Source organism: Colletotrichum paranaense, assembly GCF_030867605.1.
Source record: "Colletotrichum paranaense strain IMI 384185 chromosome Unknown Scaffold_13.1, whole genome shotgun sequence".
Lineage (NCBI taxonomy): Eukaryota > Fungi > Ascomycota > Sordariomycetes > Glomerellales > Glomerellaceae > Colletotrichum > Colletotrichum paranaense.
This window is the reverse complement of record NW_026848971.1, coordinates 447,250-461,492: the sequence shown is the minus strand read 5'-3', so window position 1 is coordinate 461,492 and position 14,243 is coordinate 447,250. Positions and strand designations below refer to the sequence as shown.

Genomic DNA, 14,243 nt, shown 5'->3' with positions numbered 1-14,243 from the left:
ACCTTAGCTACCGCAGGCGGTAGTTGATTTTGCACCTTTCCTCTCCAGGTTCCGTCTCTACGGGACCAATGAAGACTCGATGAGATCAAAGGATCTTACAGAGCCGCAGATACTCGTGATGTATCTTGGCTGCTGGACCTCCAGTGGCCGGCTCCGCGTAAGGGTCAATATTTCATACAATGATGAAGAATGTACATGAACGCTTCACAACCAACATGGGAACACCAAGAAACCCACACATCATGCAAGCCGTTTCTCTCAAAGCCCGTCCCTGTGCCGCCGCTCTCCGACCTGATGTGAGGTCAAGGTGAAGTGAGATGAGATGAGGTGAGGTGAGGTGAGGGTTTGGCCAAAGACGGGCGCGCGAAGGAACCGGGGCCCCCGCCATTTCGGGACTGTGGATATTAGACCGAAAGGCCGAAGATGCAAATCCCGTAGTGTGTGACTGATTCTGACAGAATCATTTCTGTCCATTATGTTTGCTGTGTGGATGATGGGAACTCTTTGGCAGCTGTTGTCTCGATCCTCGGCGTTGGTTCCTATCTCCCGCCACCAGTACTTGCTACCAGCAAGTCTGCTTGACACGGATAGAGGTGGGTGTCTCCGAGGCATCGAATGACTGCGGATGGGGGAGCCGGCCGCGTTTCAGCATTGGTAGTGGCAGTTGATGCTGTGGCACAAGCAGCTTCAGACAGCAAGGGATTTCCTCGGTAGGATGGTCCATGATGAGCGTTCACGAGCACCTTTTTTCTCTCTATGCAATACAAAAAAGGTACGGATATGGGCTCGCCCGAAGTTGACTGCCCGTCTTTTCAGGTTCCTTTGAATAGAAGCTGGTTCATCGATTGAAGCCATCGTCGACTGCACTTTACCTAACCATAATGAAGATCTTTAGCTCAAGTAACATGCACCATATCGGAGGATAGGCTGACGAAAACATGAGGCTGTCCAAGCTATCGTGATCTACTTTAGGCGATCATTCTTGTAAATTATTGGAGGTCGTTGGTCGTTGATCGTTGAGCGTCAAGGTAGAACTGAGTGGTGCCAAGAGCTGCACCTGTATCTGTACAGATAATGGGGTCAAGGTTTCGTGCCTTATCTGGGGCTTATCGACAAGATGCCAACCTTATCCATGACGATGTACCCCTTCAGCAGACGTAACGCTAGAAGGTAGCTCGAAATAGAGACTGCTGCAGCTGACGGCAACGTCCCCATTGGCTTCTCAGGCAGTCCTCTTACCGTCTGAGCCAAGCATAACGAGGCATGGTGCCCTATCTGAGCAAGTATTTGTACTCGACATCTTCCAAGGTCACCAAAGGGGAGAGAGACGTGGTCCAAGCTTTCGGTGAGGGGTGAAGCGACCAAGAAGCGGGGCTACTAAAGGAAGGCTGCTTCCTTCCGCGTTACGGCGCATGCAGCAATAGCCCAGCAGCAGCAGAAGGAGCCGAAGGAGAAAGAGCGCACCGAGAGGGCAAGTAAGATTTCATCATCAGTTCTTTCCAGATCCTCGGACATAAATGCTTGAAGATAAGATAGACAGGCCGAAGCTAAGTTGTGTTGTACACGTGATCTCAAGTTGATTAACATCAGCATTGAAGATGGATGATGAATGAGGTAAAATGGACTTGGCTGTGTGCGTGCATGAACGAGGTCCGACTCCAACAATCTGAACCCGAACAATGGGCTTGGGGCTGCCAAATCCGTACACACTTGAGCTGGAAAGTACTTTCAAGAAACAGCCTACCTACCGTATCTCCCTATTCCTTCCTACCTACCTTGACAACCCCAAAGCCATACCTCAAGATTTCTCTTTTCTCTCACCTTTCTTCACCTTAATTTACCTCATTGTAGGGCAAGTAAGATACTTTCAAAGGCGAACTGACGCAGACGCTGCTTACCCCGTCCTGAGAGTCAGAGGTGCACTGGAGAGCTTGAACAGAGGAGAACCTCGCAACTTCGCTGCAGCTGTGGCCGTGACACTGCACCACCCTGAGAAATCACCCCTGAACACCACCCACCTCAGACACCAGTATCAGCGCCTTCTGCGGTCCACAGGTGACATTGGCAGCAACCACACCTCTACAGCCCGCCCGCGACCATTCTCAACTGTTAACACCGCTGAGCCACGCCCGCGACAGCAACCCATGCGCATCCAGGCCCACTCCTGAAGCTCTGAAGACCAGGCTCAGTTGGTATCCGGCGACCAAGTACGCACTGCGCAGTACCTACCTTACACAGTAGGTACTTCACCGTCAACTGTGGGCCGTGAACGAGCACTCGGCTGGAACGCCGCAGCACCACGCAACAGTCGAGACAACGACAACAGCGACGACTGCTTCCACCAGAACTAATCATCCATCACAGACAACCCAAGTGCACAGATATCTCGCCCGACCTCAAGCGACACTGTTATCGGGACCGTCTGCCACGGCTGGAACCTGCGAAAGATCCAAACGATCAACCCTTTCTGATGCGCCAATCGCATATCCTCAGCATTAGACTCACATCGCATCTCCACTCGGACTGACGTCCTGCCCTGCTCTTGGCGTGGCTCTGCGGGTGGCCGACCAACTTCGCCCATTTGCGCGCCCAACAGCCTGCGACTCGGACATTCACCTTCTCCTCCGTACCTCTGGCGCCATATTTCGACCGCCTTCAATTTGAAGAATTGTCCGAACCTCAATTCGAAACCCGTTACCCACCTACCGCGACAGAGCCTCATTCAAGCGATCGACGACAGTCCTTTACTCCACGCGGACGAACCCCGACTACGACCACCAACCCCCTGACACCCCGATAACGAATTTCTAAAATCAGAGCAGTACTGAAATAACAGTCGCCCGAATGCCAGAACCTCCGGAGAAGCCCCGTAGCAAGGTGGTAACATAGAGAGGCATCGCCAAGATGCTGAGCGCCTCCGGACAGTCTCAAAAGGCACTCTCGCCTCAACAGTCGGCATCGAGCGCCAATACCCTCAATCCACGTCCGAGTTTCGAGCGCATAGAGAGCACCGGCGGCCTTCAGCCGCCATCCGCCTCTGTCAATGGATCGAGAAGTCTGGGCGCCTCGGGCGTCAGCTTCGGACCCCGAGGCTCTTCCCTCAACCCCTCCATCGCCCCTGGGAGCTTTAGTTCTGAGCTGCGCAGCCAGATGATGCCATCTCGCTCTGGCTCCCGAGGCGACATCTACAGCATCGATAAGGTCGACGAGGAAGATCCCGCCACGGCTGCAGAGCAGACCCTCGCTATTCTCAAGGAGCAGCTGAATCGAGAGATGAAGATCAAGGACGGAAGTGAGAACATGCTGGAAGCCTTAAACGCCAAGAAGGCAAAACAAACCAAGGAACAGAGGGCCAAGGTCGAAGCAGAGCTGAATGCCTCCAACCAGCGCATCAAGAATCTACGGCAGAAGATTACAGATGCCTCGAGATTCAAGGCGACTCCAACCACACCCACAAGACAAAGGACAAACGAGCCACTGTTCTCTTCTGCCAACAATGGCATGCGCTCACCTCCTAGCGCCTCTCGCAGTGGCGCTGGTTCAGACAATGAAGAGACGGCTGAGCAGTCACCGACCTTTCTCCTGGCTGAGTTGCTACAAGCCCTTGAGCAAGAGGGCATGCCGCCAGAGTACTATGTCAGTCGAGGAAACAGTCTAGTTGATCTGTTCAGGCGGCATCCAACTCTCAAGTATGACCTGGTATGGTCGGTGTTCGGTCTTCGCATGCAAGTAATGCTGCTCAGTGAGGCCAGAGAAGTAGTAGCAGCTGGTTACCGAATGATTCGCTATGCCATCTCAGATGTGTCTTCTTTAAAGAAGATCCGCAGTCTGAATACTGACATCATTGTTGTGACGTGAGTTTGGCCATGTTTCTACAATTGACAAGACTGCGAGCCACAGCTAACAAACCGTAGATCTTTGATCAAAGACCGAAAAGCAGATCTGGAGCGTGAACAGGCCTTGAAGTTCGTCCGGGCCTTTTTGGATGTCAAGGATGGAGTCAAAGAGCTTTCACGCGCTGTTGTGAGGACTATAGCCGCTGTTGCAGAGCAGGCTGAAGATCGTCTACGCTCCATCTGCTTGGAAACACTTGCTGAGGTTATGCTTCGTGACCCGGCCCTGGCAGTCGCTTCTGGCGGCCTTTCACCGCTCTCTGAGGCTTTGATCGAAGGAACATATAAATCGCCTGAATCTCTTACGGCGTCTTATATGCAGATCTTGGATAACCCACAAAAGAGAATCTACTTGCGCTCCGGTTATGATCTGGAGGTTCTCTTCACGGCATTCACAGATATTATCCTCGCAAATGAGAGCTTACTGAAGCAGAACGCCAAAGCAATCACCAAGATCCTGAAGAGTTGGCCTGGGTTGATGATGCTGACTATGCATGACTCTCGAGCCATCAAGTCGCTGCTCACTAGCATGGTGCTTCCACAAGCAACCATCCGAGAGACAGTAATCGATCTCATTTACCTTCTTCTCCGGATCAAGTCGCCCTCGTGGGCTTCTTCCTTCCTAGCTGGTCGCCGCCTAACGACATATGGACGGGTAGCGAGCCTCAAATCAGTTCCGAACCAGACGCCCTCGGCCAATGCTCTGCCCGTGGAGGAAGATAGTGGAGAGCAAAACTTCATGGATCACTACACTGCTCTGCTTCTGGCTACATTCGTCAAAGCTGGTCTATTGGAAAACTTGCTCCAAGTTGCCAGGACCAGTGACCCTCAGCTCTCCAGAAAGACGTGTCTCCTGATTGGCGAGGTGCTGAAGCTGGCAAGCAGGCTCCTCCCCGCGACGTGGAGCAACGACTTACCTCTGCTTCCGGAGCTCTTCGCTGCGGCGACTCAGTTCAAAGACGACAACAGATTCGTTGCCTCGGGCATAGTTTATCAGATTAGCTCAGTGAGCAAGACGCTGTATAGGAGCACGCCGTCTATCGCGACTGCTGGAACTCTCCCCTCCAGCGACAACCTCGCAGACATGCACCGTAAAAGCAACGCCGGGATTGTGGTTCAAGAGGGCGCAATCCGGCAGCTTTTGGTGGAGTCTAATGTCCTGAATAGCTCCAACTACTTGAAATGGAACTGGGATGTTATCTCGCGAATCATCGAAGGGCCGCTTCAAGATGGAAAGCGACTAGACGAGGTCAACAGGGTGTCCAAGTTTATGAACAGGATCATGAGCTTCTACCGGCCTTTTAAGCACAGGTTTTCGGATCTTACAAGCAATAAGAATTCTCAAAAGTACGTCAGGGTCGGATGCACACTGATGCACACTCTGCTTCAGTCAAATGAGGGCTTTCAGTACTTGCAAGATCATAAGATGTTACGGCAGATAGCTGAGTGCCTCGCTCAATGTGACCCGGTAAGCAAAAAAAAACACATCCTTGGCAACCTCATCAAGACACTAACAAACAATGCAGAGCAGCGGATTGACATCCACGGATCCAATGTTCTCCCCTGGTCGCTTGCAAAGCACACTTTGCGCAGGATACTTCCCCATGCTTGGAGTCCTAAGTGGTGATCCCAGAGGCTTGGAGCTTCTACAACGCTGGAGAATGTTCAACATGATGTACCACATTCTCGGGCACAAGCAGCGCCCTGACTTGATCAAACTACTTCTCTCAAACTTTGACTACAGCATCCCGGGACACCCACGGGTGCTTATAGAACAGGCTCTTACGTCTGGAACGAGGGAGATTCGCATCACGGCGACGAACGCGCTGCGGAAGTACGCCACTCGACCATTCGATGCATCCCAACCATCCCACGGCAAGATCGACTGGAAGTGGGCCATCGAGAAGCTTTGCGACCAACTATACGACCCCGAGGTAGAGGTCTGCCGAACCGCAGTTAAGATCCTCGAGAAGGCATGCAATAAGAAAGCATATCTGGAGTATGTTGTCCAGTGTCGTCCGACAATGGACCACTTGGGAGAGATCGGTGCTCCTCTCCTACTGCGGTTCCTGTCTTCGTCCATTGGCTACCACTACCTCGACGGCGTTGACTACATCAGCAATGAGATGGATGACTGGTTCCTCGGTCGAAACGACTCATACGTTGGTGTGATTGAAACCAGCCTGGCCAAAGCATTCCTAGAGAATCCAGAAGAGCACCAGAACCGCATCAACATGGTGGAAGAAGCTCAAGCAGATACCGAGCCAGAGAATCACATTCCACCGCACTTCTATCGCGAGCTTGCACGCACTCAGGAGGGATGCAAGTTACTGAGCGACAAGGGACACTTTGCTGAATTTGCCAGCACGATCAAAGAATACGGCATGCAGTCGGAAGATCCCGAGCTCATGCTAAAGGTCAAGGCCTCCATGTGGGCTGTCGGCAACGTGGGATCAATGGAGCTCGGTGCCCCTTTTATCGAATCATGCGATGTTATCGAAGACATTGTCAAGATTGCTGAAGAACATGAGGTGATGAGTCTGCGTGGCACCGCCTTCTTCGTCCTGGGACTAGTGTCTCGATCCGCCCACGGTCTTGAGATCCTGTCAGAATGTGGATGGGATGCAAATCTTTCACCGCGAGGAGAGTCGATGGGATTCTGCATTCCCAATAACCTATCCAAATTCTTCTCGTTCAAACCCTGGAAGCACGCTATTGCCTCCAAGATTGCGTTGCCAGATACGCAAAAGACCTTTTTGACCCCGCCGCCACCAACAGAAGCGCGTCCGCCTCTAGAGAAGGAAGAGCTGCCGGCCTTCACCAACGAAGAGGCCATCAACCAACGCATCCTGGATCTCGTTGTCGATCTCGGCAACATGGTCCTGTACAAGCGGGCAATGGGTGAACTGATGCAGATCAGGCAGCACAAGGTGGCAGGCTTTAGATGTCCCAAAATGTTCAGGCGCGTCATGACGATGCTTGAATACAATCACTACCGCCTGCCTATTAGACGCATGGTTCTCGAGATGTTTGACAAAAACGTCCTCAGAAGAATTGTCTTTGACGAAGACAGCGATAGCGGATCTGACGACGAAGATGTCGACGAGGATGAGGAAAACGCATCTTCGGGTGACGAAAATCGAACAGAGAGACAGCGTAGTATCTCAGACCCATCGGAACTGGAGAAAGAGACAGAGCCTCTGCCCAAGGCAGAGCGTTCGGACAGCATGAGCTCATTTGATACAGACAGCTCAGCTGACTCGACGGAGACAGCGTAAGGTTGTATGATCCGTTGCACTCATCGTCAAGAGATCACTTGGCATTTGAGCCGGAAAGTTATTAGTGGAATTCGAGAGGCATCATGATGCGGCGTTTTGTTTGTTGGTTTTTCTTGTACTATAACTCGTGACTTTGGGGGAGTGGATAAAGTCTCCAGCTGAGGTTTTGGCCGGCAAAGGGACCTAGATAAGCTACGGATTGATCTTCAAGAGCGAGCAAGGACAGAATGGAGTTGGTGGCCATCTGCGTATCGATTCCCAAATGGTGTAGGTAGGCAGGGTGTCGGCACGATAGGCAAATCAAAAGTGGCTTGTTTTCCTCACCTCTCGCTCAGATCACTCATCCTTTTCTTGCCAGTGAGATATAGAGCCTCGAGTGAGGGTCATGCATATAAGGATGGCAGCCTTGGCGATATCTTTACGTGATGTGCGACTAACTAGTAAGGCGCAGGTCACAGTATGGCGTGGGAACACGACGAAGAGTTTTGCGAGTCGGACGTTTAGTTGAGGTGAGCAAAAACTAAAGGGTGCCCCGCCCCCACTTGAGTGACATCTTCGACCCGCGACCGATCCGTCGTCAGCCGTGCCTACCCCGTCCTCCGATGATGTCCGATCCGTCTTCACGGAAAGAAGCTCCGGAGAGTCGATTGCTACCTTACACGTATCAATACTCTTTCTTGCCCAAAAAACAGGATCCCAAACCGGCGAACGTATCTCTGACTAGTCCGTTTTGCTCCCTACACTAGTCACCATGGTTCAGGGACGAGTTCTTGTCATTGCCGGCTCGGACTGCTCCGGCGGAGCGTGAGTATACACACATTCTTCATCTCCAGACTGCAACAAGATCTGGGGAAAGCAAATACAGAGATGGGCTTGCTGACGCGGCAATCCAAAGAGGCCTGGAGGCTGACCAAAAAGTCATCGCGGCGCATGGCTGCTATGCCATGACGGCCACCACGGCGCTGACGGCGCAGGACACGACTGGAGTGCACGACATTCACCACGTGCCGCAGGAGTTTCTTCTCAAGCAGATTGATGCCTGTATCGGCGACATCGGGGTGGACGTCGTCAAGACTGGTGAGATTTGCTTCATTTGTAGACTGTATCTGGCCCATGGCTTTAAGCAGCTAACTCAGAATCAGGCATGCTGGCTTCGCCTGCTACGATTGAGACGGTTGTCGAGGCTCTCAAGAGGCACAAGGTCCCCAAGGTCGTCGTTGACCCGGTATGAACACGTCATTCGCAGACTTTTGGATAGATAACCCAGAGTTTCTTACAAACTGCCACAGGTCATGATCGCGACCAGCGGCGCAGAGCTGCTCCCTCGCGAGGCCGTCGCCGCGTTGCTGGAAGGCCTGCTCAAGCTCACCACCGTCCTCACGCCAAACATCCCCGAGGCGAAGCTCATCCTCGAGGACTCGAGCCACGCGCCGGTCGAGGTAGAGAGCGTCGGGGACCTCGAGGCGATGGCGAAGGCGGTGCAGGCGCTAGGGCCCGAGTGGGTGCTCGTCAAGGGCGGACACGCGCCGTTCAAGGCGGATTTGACTGTGGCGAAGAGCGAGGAGGACAAGGCTGTTGTTGTGGATGTGTTGTATGGGCACGGCGAGTTTTGGCATGTGCAGAGTCCGTATCAGAGTTCGACGAATACGCACGGAACTGGGTGCTCTTTAGCTTGTGAGTTTGGGTAAGAGGTCGTGGTTAAGTATGGTGAGTGCTGATTTGTGTGGCAGCTGCTATTGCGTCTAATTTGGCAAAGGGTCTTGGTGTATCGGAAGCTGTCAAGTCGGCTTGTCGATACATTGAGGCCGGGATCAAGACTGCTCCTGGGTACGGAAAGGGGCATGGTCCGCTGAATCACTTTCACTCTATCCAGACGCTGCCCTTTGCACCGTAGGTCTCCTTGAAACCGCTGGTATAGGCAACGAATTGACTAAAGTCGATAGTGGGCGCTTTATCGAGTACATGCTCGAGAGACCGGATGTCAAGGATGTTTGGAAGACCTTTGTGTATCACCCATTCGTCATGGCCATGGGAGACGGGACGCTGCCCATGGAGTCGTTCAAGCAGTATCTCATCCAGGACTACCTCTATCTGGTACGTGTGCTATGATAGCCGACGGAAATTCTTGGTAACTCATTTTCTATCTTAGGTTCACTTCGCTAGAGCCAACGCGCTGGCTTCTTACAAGGCGAAGAGCATAGCAGACATCTCGGCCGTAGGTGTTGCCCATGGTTCTGGAGGGGTTGTGTACTGAATCATCTAGGGTGCCACAATCGTCAACCACATAACTCGTGAGATGAGCCTGCACATCGACTACTGCAAGGGTTTCGGCATCACGGTGCCTGAAATCGAGGCCACAGAGGAACATCAAGGCAAGTCTTATCTTGTGGATGTTGGTCCCCCTGGGGAGATACACGAGAGCGAGACTGACAAAGGACCACACATACAGCCTGCACGGCGTACACGCGCTACGTCCTCGACGTGGGCGTCAGCGAGGACTGGATCGCGCTGCAAATGGCCCTCGCGCCATGCCTGCTCGGATACGGCGCCGTGGCAAAGCAGCTCCACGGCGACGTCAAGACGAAGCGCGAGGAGAACACGTACTGGAAGTGGATCGAGAACTACGTCGCTGACGACTATGTCGGGGCGGTGAAGACCGGCTCAGGTTTGTGGAGATGTTTACTTTCCTCTCATGGTCATTATGGTTGACTGAGTCGTTTTGTCCCTTGCTGACTGAGGGGGGTTAAATCACAGACTTAATTGAGAGGCATGCCGCCTTGCAGAGCCCGTCGAGTATAGAGCGGTTGATCAAGATCTTTATTCACGGCACAAAGGTTGGTCTTGATGTTTGTTGGGCGGGGTGAAGCTTGGGCTAACTGTGTTTCAGATGGAGATTGGTTTCTGGGAAATGTTTCCCTACCGGTGAGTTTTGACGAGCAATATTTACCGGTGAGCTGGTAATGGAATTCTGTCGGTGAATTTTCTTGCTCGGTAGACAGATAAAGGCTCTGCAATTGGAGCGGATGCCATTCAATAAAAGACGATGGAGAGAGGACAGGCCTTGAACTGGAAACGGGTGTAGCAAGATGGAGGCAAGGATGGGGGCCCCTACATCGCGTTGCTGCCATCTTGATACTCAAACAGCCTCATAGATTGTGGACGAAGTTTCTACTCCTACCTCACATAGTACTATTTCCTTCCTCACCTTGCTTCAAGTATAAATTAGCTAGACGTTAGATCGGGCAAGAGAAAAAGCCAAGTATAACTAGTCGGACTGAACAGAAGCTTCCACTGTCATCTGATGCATCTCGCCGTGCTTACTTCCTTCCCTTGACTTCCCGCCGCGGGTGCGCATGCCGTCCCAATTAGTACTGATACCAAACAAGCAGCAGTCAAAGGGTTCCCTTGCACCGCTTGTGCTGAAGCTCGCTCGAGGCCAAATGATTTCCAATCATTCAAAACCAGGTCTCCGCAATTCGCATGCAAAAGTCTGGAAGAAAAAAAAGCTGGAGACCCCCCGGTCCAAACCGAAGTACACTGTACCACAGTCACCGTGGAAGCCAGCAAGGTAAGAGAGAGCGGCAGAAAAAAAAAACAGAAAAAAAAAAGTCAAGTGGAACCTTGCAGCTGCTGCAGTGTGCAGTGTGCAGATTTGGCAGAGGTGCCTTATCGCGAGTCAGATCCACCATCTTATCCGAGCGATAAAGGCAGTAACAGACCCACGTGCATCGGGTACGTACCTTTTTCGCCTTAGCAGGGTCCTTCTGGTAGCGGTCGCCGAAAAGTTTTGGGCAGGCAAAAGAAAAAAATTCACCCCGGGACCGCCTTCCCTCGCGCTCCCCAAAACCTCTGACCCTCCTACTCTTTTTCTCCCCTTCTTTCATCTGCATCCCTCTCTTCCTCCATCTCACAATCCTCCATCCCCCTCCCCTCAACGCATCAGTTCTCTTTTCGGTTCGCTCCAGAAAAAGAGTTCACTTCGCGTCTTCTTTCTCTCCCCACGGTCTTTCCTTTGGCATCGCTCAAGCAAGCGAAGCACCATTCACGACAATAAACACTTCGCGCGCTCTTCGCAACTAGCAAACATGTCCTACGGCGGCGGATACGGCGGTGGTGGTCGCGGCGGCGGCGGCTACGGAGGAGGTGGCTACGGCGGTGGTCGTGATCGTCAGGATAGAGGCGGTCGCGATGGTGGCTACGGCGGTGGTGGCTATTCCAACGGGTAAGCATTTCTTTGACTCTATTCTCAAACACGTCGGCCGGGCTCACGAGGCGGCTGTTGCCTTGGCGCGACACCGCTCGTAGTGCCACGATGCTTTTTCCCGAATCTGGAGCGTGGTTTCTCAAAACGACACCAACGCCAGCTTCAGCATCTAATAACTTTTTTTTTGATTCTGTCGTCAACATTATTGCTAACTGGTCAGTGATAGCAACGGATACGGTGGTGGCGGCTACGGCGGCGGTGGTGGTTTCGGCGGTGGTGGTGACCGCATGAACAACCTTGGCGCTGGTCTTCGCACACAAGAATGGGGTTAGTTGATTCACGACAGTATACACCAGCAACGCGTTTACTGACTTTTTTTCTTGCACAGATCTTTCCACGATGCCCAAGTTCGAGAAGTCTTTCTACAAGGAGCACGAGGAGGTGGCCAACCGCAGCTCAGAGGATGTCGAGTCCTTCCGTCGCAAGCACCAGATTGCCATTGCTGGCAACGATGTCCCCAAGCCCGTCGAGACCTTCGACGAGGCTGGTTTCCCCAGATATGTCATGGACGAGGTCAAGGCTCAGGGCTTCCCCGCTCCTACTGCCATTCAGTCCCAGGGTTGGCCCATGGCTCTCTCCGGTCGCGACGTCGTCGGTATTGCCGAGACTGGTTCCGGAAAGACGCTTACCTACTGCCTTCCCGCCATCGTCCACATCAACGCCCAGCCTCTGCTGGCCCCCGGCGATGGCCCCATTGTCCTGATCCTCGCCCCTACCCGTGAGCTCGCGGTCCAGATTCAGCAGGAGATTTCCAAGTTCGGCAAGTCTTCCCGCATCCGCAACACCTGCGTTTACGGTGGTGTCCCCAAGGGTCCCCAGATCCGTGATCTCTCCCGCGGTGTCGAGGTCTGCATTGCCACCCCCGGACGTCTCATCGACATGCTCGAGGCTGGCAAGACCAACCTGCGTCGCGTCACCTACCTTGTTCTTGACGAGGCTGATCGCATGTTGGACATGGGTTTCGAGCCCCAAATTCGCAAGATTATTGGCCAGATTCGCCCTGACCGTCAGACTCTCATGTGGTCCGCCACTTGGCCCAAGGAGGTTCGCGCTCTTGCGTCCGACTTCCTCTCCGACTTCATCCAGGTCAACATCGGTTCCATGGACCTGGCTGCCAACCACCGCATTACCCAGATTGTCGAGGTCGTCAACGAGAGCGAGAAGCGTGATCGCATGATCAAGCACCTCGAGAAGATGATGGACAACAAGGAGAACAAGGTTCTCATCTTCGTTGGCACCAAGCGTGTCGCTGACGAGATCACCCGTTTCCTTCGCCAGGACGGATGGCCCGCGCTTTGTATGTTGTCTCATTCTTTTCTTAATCCTCTGTACTCTAGCTAACATTTCGCAGCCATCCACGGCGACAAGCAGCAGAACGAGCGTGACTGGGTCCTCGACCAGTTCAAGACTGCCAAGTCTCCCATCATGGTCGCGACCGACGTCGCTTCGCGTGGTATTGGTGAGTATCATTCCCCCCCAATCTACATGGCAACTTCCAGCAGCCTTGTGCTGTACTTTACTCTTATGTCTAGGGGCTCTCTTACTTGCGCACTCTTGCCTGATGCATTCGTGTTTCCTTGGTTCTCTCTGCTCCTGTGTGGAGTCTTGGTCTGGTGTGCGGCCGTTGGCTCGCTATACTCGCTGTTCCACCCTTGTGCCTCCCATTTGCCTATGGTACAAGCGTGGATGTGGCAATTCTTGATTCGCTCAAGCTGTCCCCAAGATTCCCCAAGCCCGAGGACCCGGTACATTGAACTTTCCAGGATGGCATTTGACGCATATGGACTGCCCTGTCTTCGACGGAGTGAAAACAGCCTGATATATTTATCAAACAAACGTGGTTCCCGGCTGGAACGTTGCTATACAAACCGTGAGGCGTCTGCTAACCCCTTGCTCAAGATGTTCGCAACATTACTCACGTGCTGAACTACGATTACCCCAACAACTCGGAGGACTACATCCACCGTATTGGTCGTACCGGTCGTGCTGGTGCCAAGGGTACCGCCGTTACCTTCTTCACCACTGACAGTCAGTTTTCCCCCTTACCTGTCACATCTGATCAAAGCGCTAACTTTCTCTCAGACTCCAAGCAGGCTCGTGACCTCGTCAACGTCCTCAGAGAGGCCAAGCAGGAGATTGATCCCCGTCTCGCTGAGATGACCCGCTACGGTGGCGGCGGCGGCGGTGGTCGCTACGGCGGCTGGGGCCGTGGCCGTGGTGGTGGCCGTGGCGGCGGTGGCGGTAGTACGTGTTTTCCATTCTCCCAAAGTCTAGTGGCCTAATCGCTGACCGGACTTTCTTTACAGACAACGCTAACAACGCTCCTCTAGGAGGCGCTCGTCGTTGGTAAAAACCTTGCCAACCGGACCATCCTAAAGGCGAGGTGACTCATCATGCGGCGGCAACTTGCGCAATTCTCATGCAAAATCGGCGTTCACGTAGACGGGGGTTTTAGACTCGAGGTACCCGGGACACGTATCTGTGTCTCCTTCAGTCTGGTATTCCTCCACGGCTGTTTTCATTTTCCTTGAGTGTTTTCTTTTATTTGCCCATAACGGTTTGGGGCTTGTGTGCGATATCTCTTCAGGCATGGTCAAACGTGGATCAGGTTGAACAAAAAGTTAAGACGGAATCGGAGACGACACAATGATTGGTGTCGTGGACTGCAATAGAGATCCTTGTGGGGTCCCAGTCACTTTTGATGCTCTTCCATGAGCAAGAATGGATGGCTCAAGTCGAAAGCTCGACAGGTCGTAAAATGCATTAGATGACTGTGTATATCAGACATGGCCCTGTCGAGGGCGGCTT

At 53.0% G+C, this 14,243-nt stretch overlaps 5 protein-coding genes across 5 annotated transcripts; 4 read left to right on the top strand and 1 right to left on the bottom strand.

The window, feature by feature from the left end:
* Positions 1-172: 172 nt before the first annotated feature.
* CPAR01_13620 (uncharacterized protein) lies at positions 173-388 on the bottom strand (the record flags this gene model as incomplete). The annotated part of the gene is made up of 1 exon (XM_060497872.1): positions 173-388. One exon carries the CDS (start codon positions 386-388, stop codon positions 173-175), a length of 216 nt encoding a protein of 71 aa, XP_060343340.1.
* A 1,291-nt stretch (positions 389-1,679) lies between these two features.
* Positions 1,680-2,168, top strand: CPAR01_13619 (uncharacterized protein; the record flags this gene model as incomplete). The annotated part of the gene is made up of 1 exon (XM_060497871.1): positions 1,680-2,168. The coding sequence occupies one exon, from the start codon at positions 1,680-1,682 to the stop codon at positions 2,166-2,168; it is 489 nt and encodes a 162-aa protein (XP_060343339.1).
* Positions 2,169-2,904: 736 nt separating this feature from the next.
* CPAR01_13618 (uncharacterized protein) lies at positions 2,905-7,171 on the top strand (the record flags this gene model as incomplete). Its single annotated transcript, XM_060497870.1, has 3 exons — positions 2,905-3,854; positions 3,915-5,361; positions 5,420-7,171. The coding sequence occupies 3 exons, from the start codon at positions 2,905-2,907 to the stop codon at positions 7,169-7,171; spliced, it is 4,149 nt and encodes a 1,382-aa protein (XP_060343338.1).
* Positions 7,172-7,922: 751 nt separating this feature from the next.
* Positions 7,923-10,097, top strand: CPAR01_13617 (phosphomethylpyrimidine kinase; the record flags this gene model as incomplete). Its single annotated transcript, XM_060497869.1, has 11 exons — positions 7,923-7,975; positions 8,037-8,248; positions 8,314-8,396; positions 8,461-8,845; positions 8,902-9,061; positions 9,115-9,265; positions 9,321-9,386; positions 9,435-9,567; positions 9,621-9,836; positions 9,926-10,005; positions 10,059-10,097. The coding sequence occupies 11 exons, from the start codon at positions 7,923-7,925 to the stop codon at positions 10,095-10,097; spliced, it is 1,578 nt and encodes a 525-aa protein (XP_060343337.1).
* A 1,159-nt stretch (positions 10,098-11,256) lies between these two features.
* On the top strand, positions 11,257-13,785 carry CPAR01_13616 (DEAD/DEAH box helicase; the record flags this gene model as incomplete). Its single annotated transcript, XM_060497868.1, has 7 exons — positions 11,257-11,393; positions 11,602-11,702; positions 11,764-12,732; positions 12,787-12,894; positions 13,335-13,463; positions 13,518-13,679; positions 13,742-13,785. 7 exons carry the CDS (start codon positions 11,257-11,259, stop codon positions 13,783-13,785), a joined length of 1,650 nt encoding a protein of 549 aa, XP_060343336.1.
* Positions 13,786-14,243: the final 458 nt, after the last annotated feature.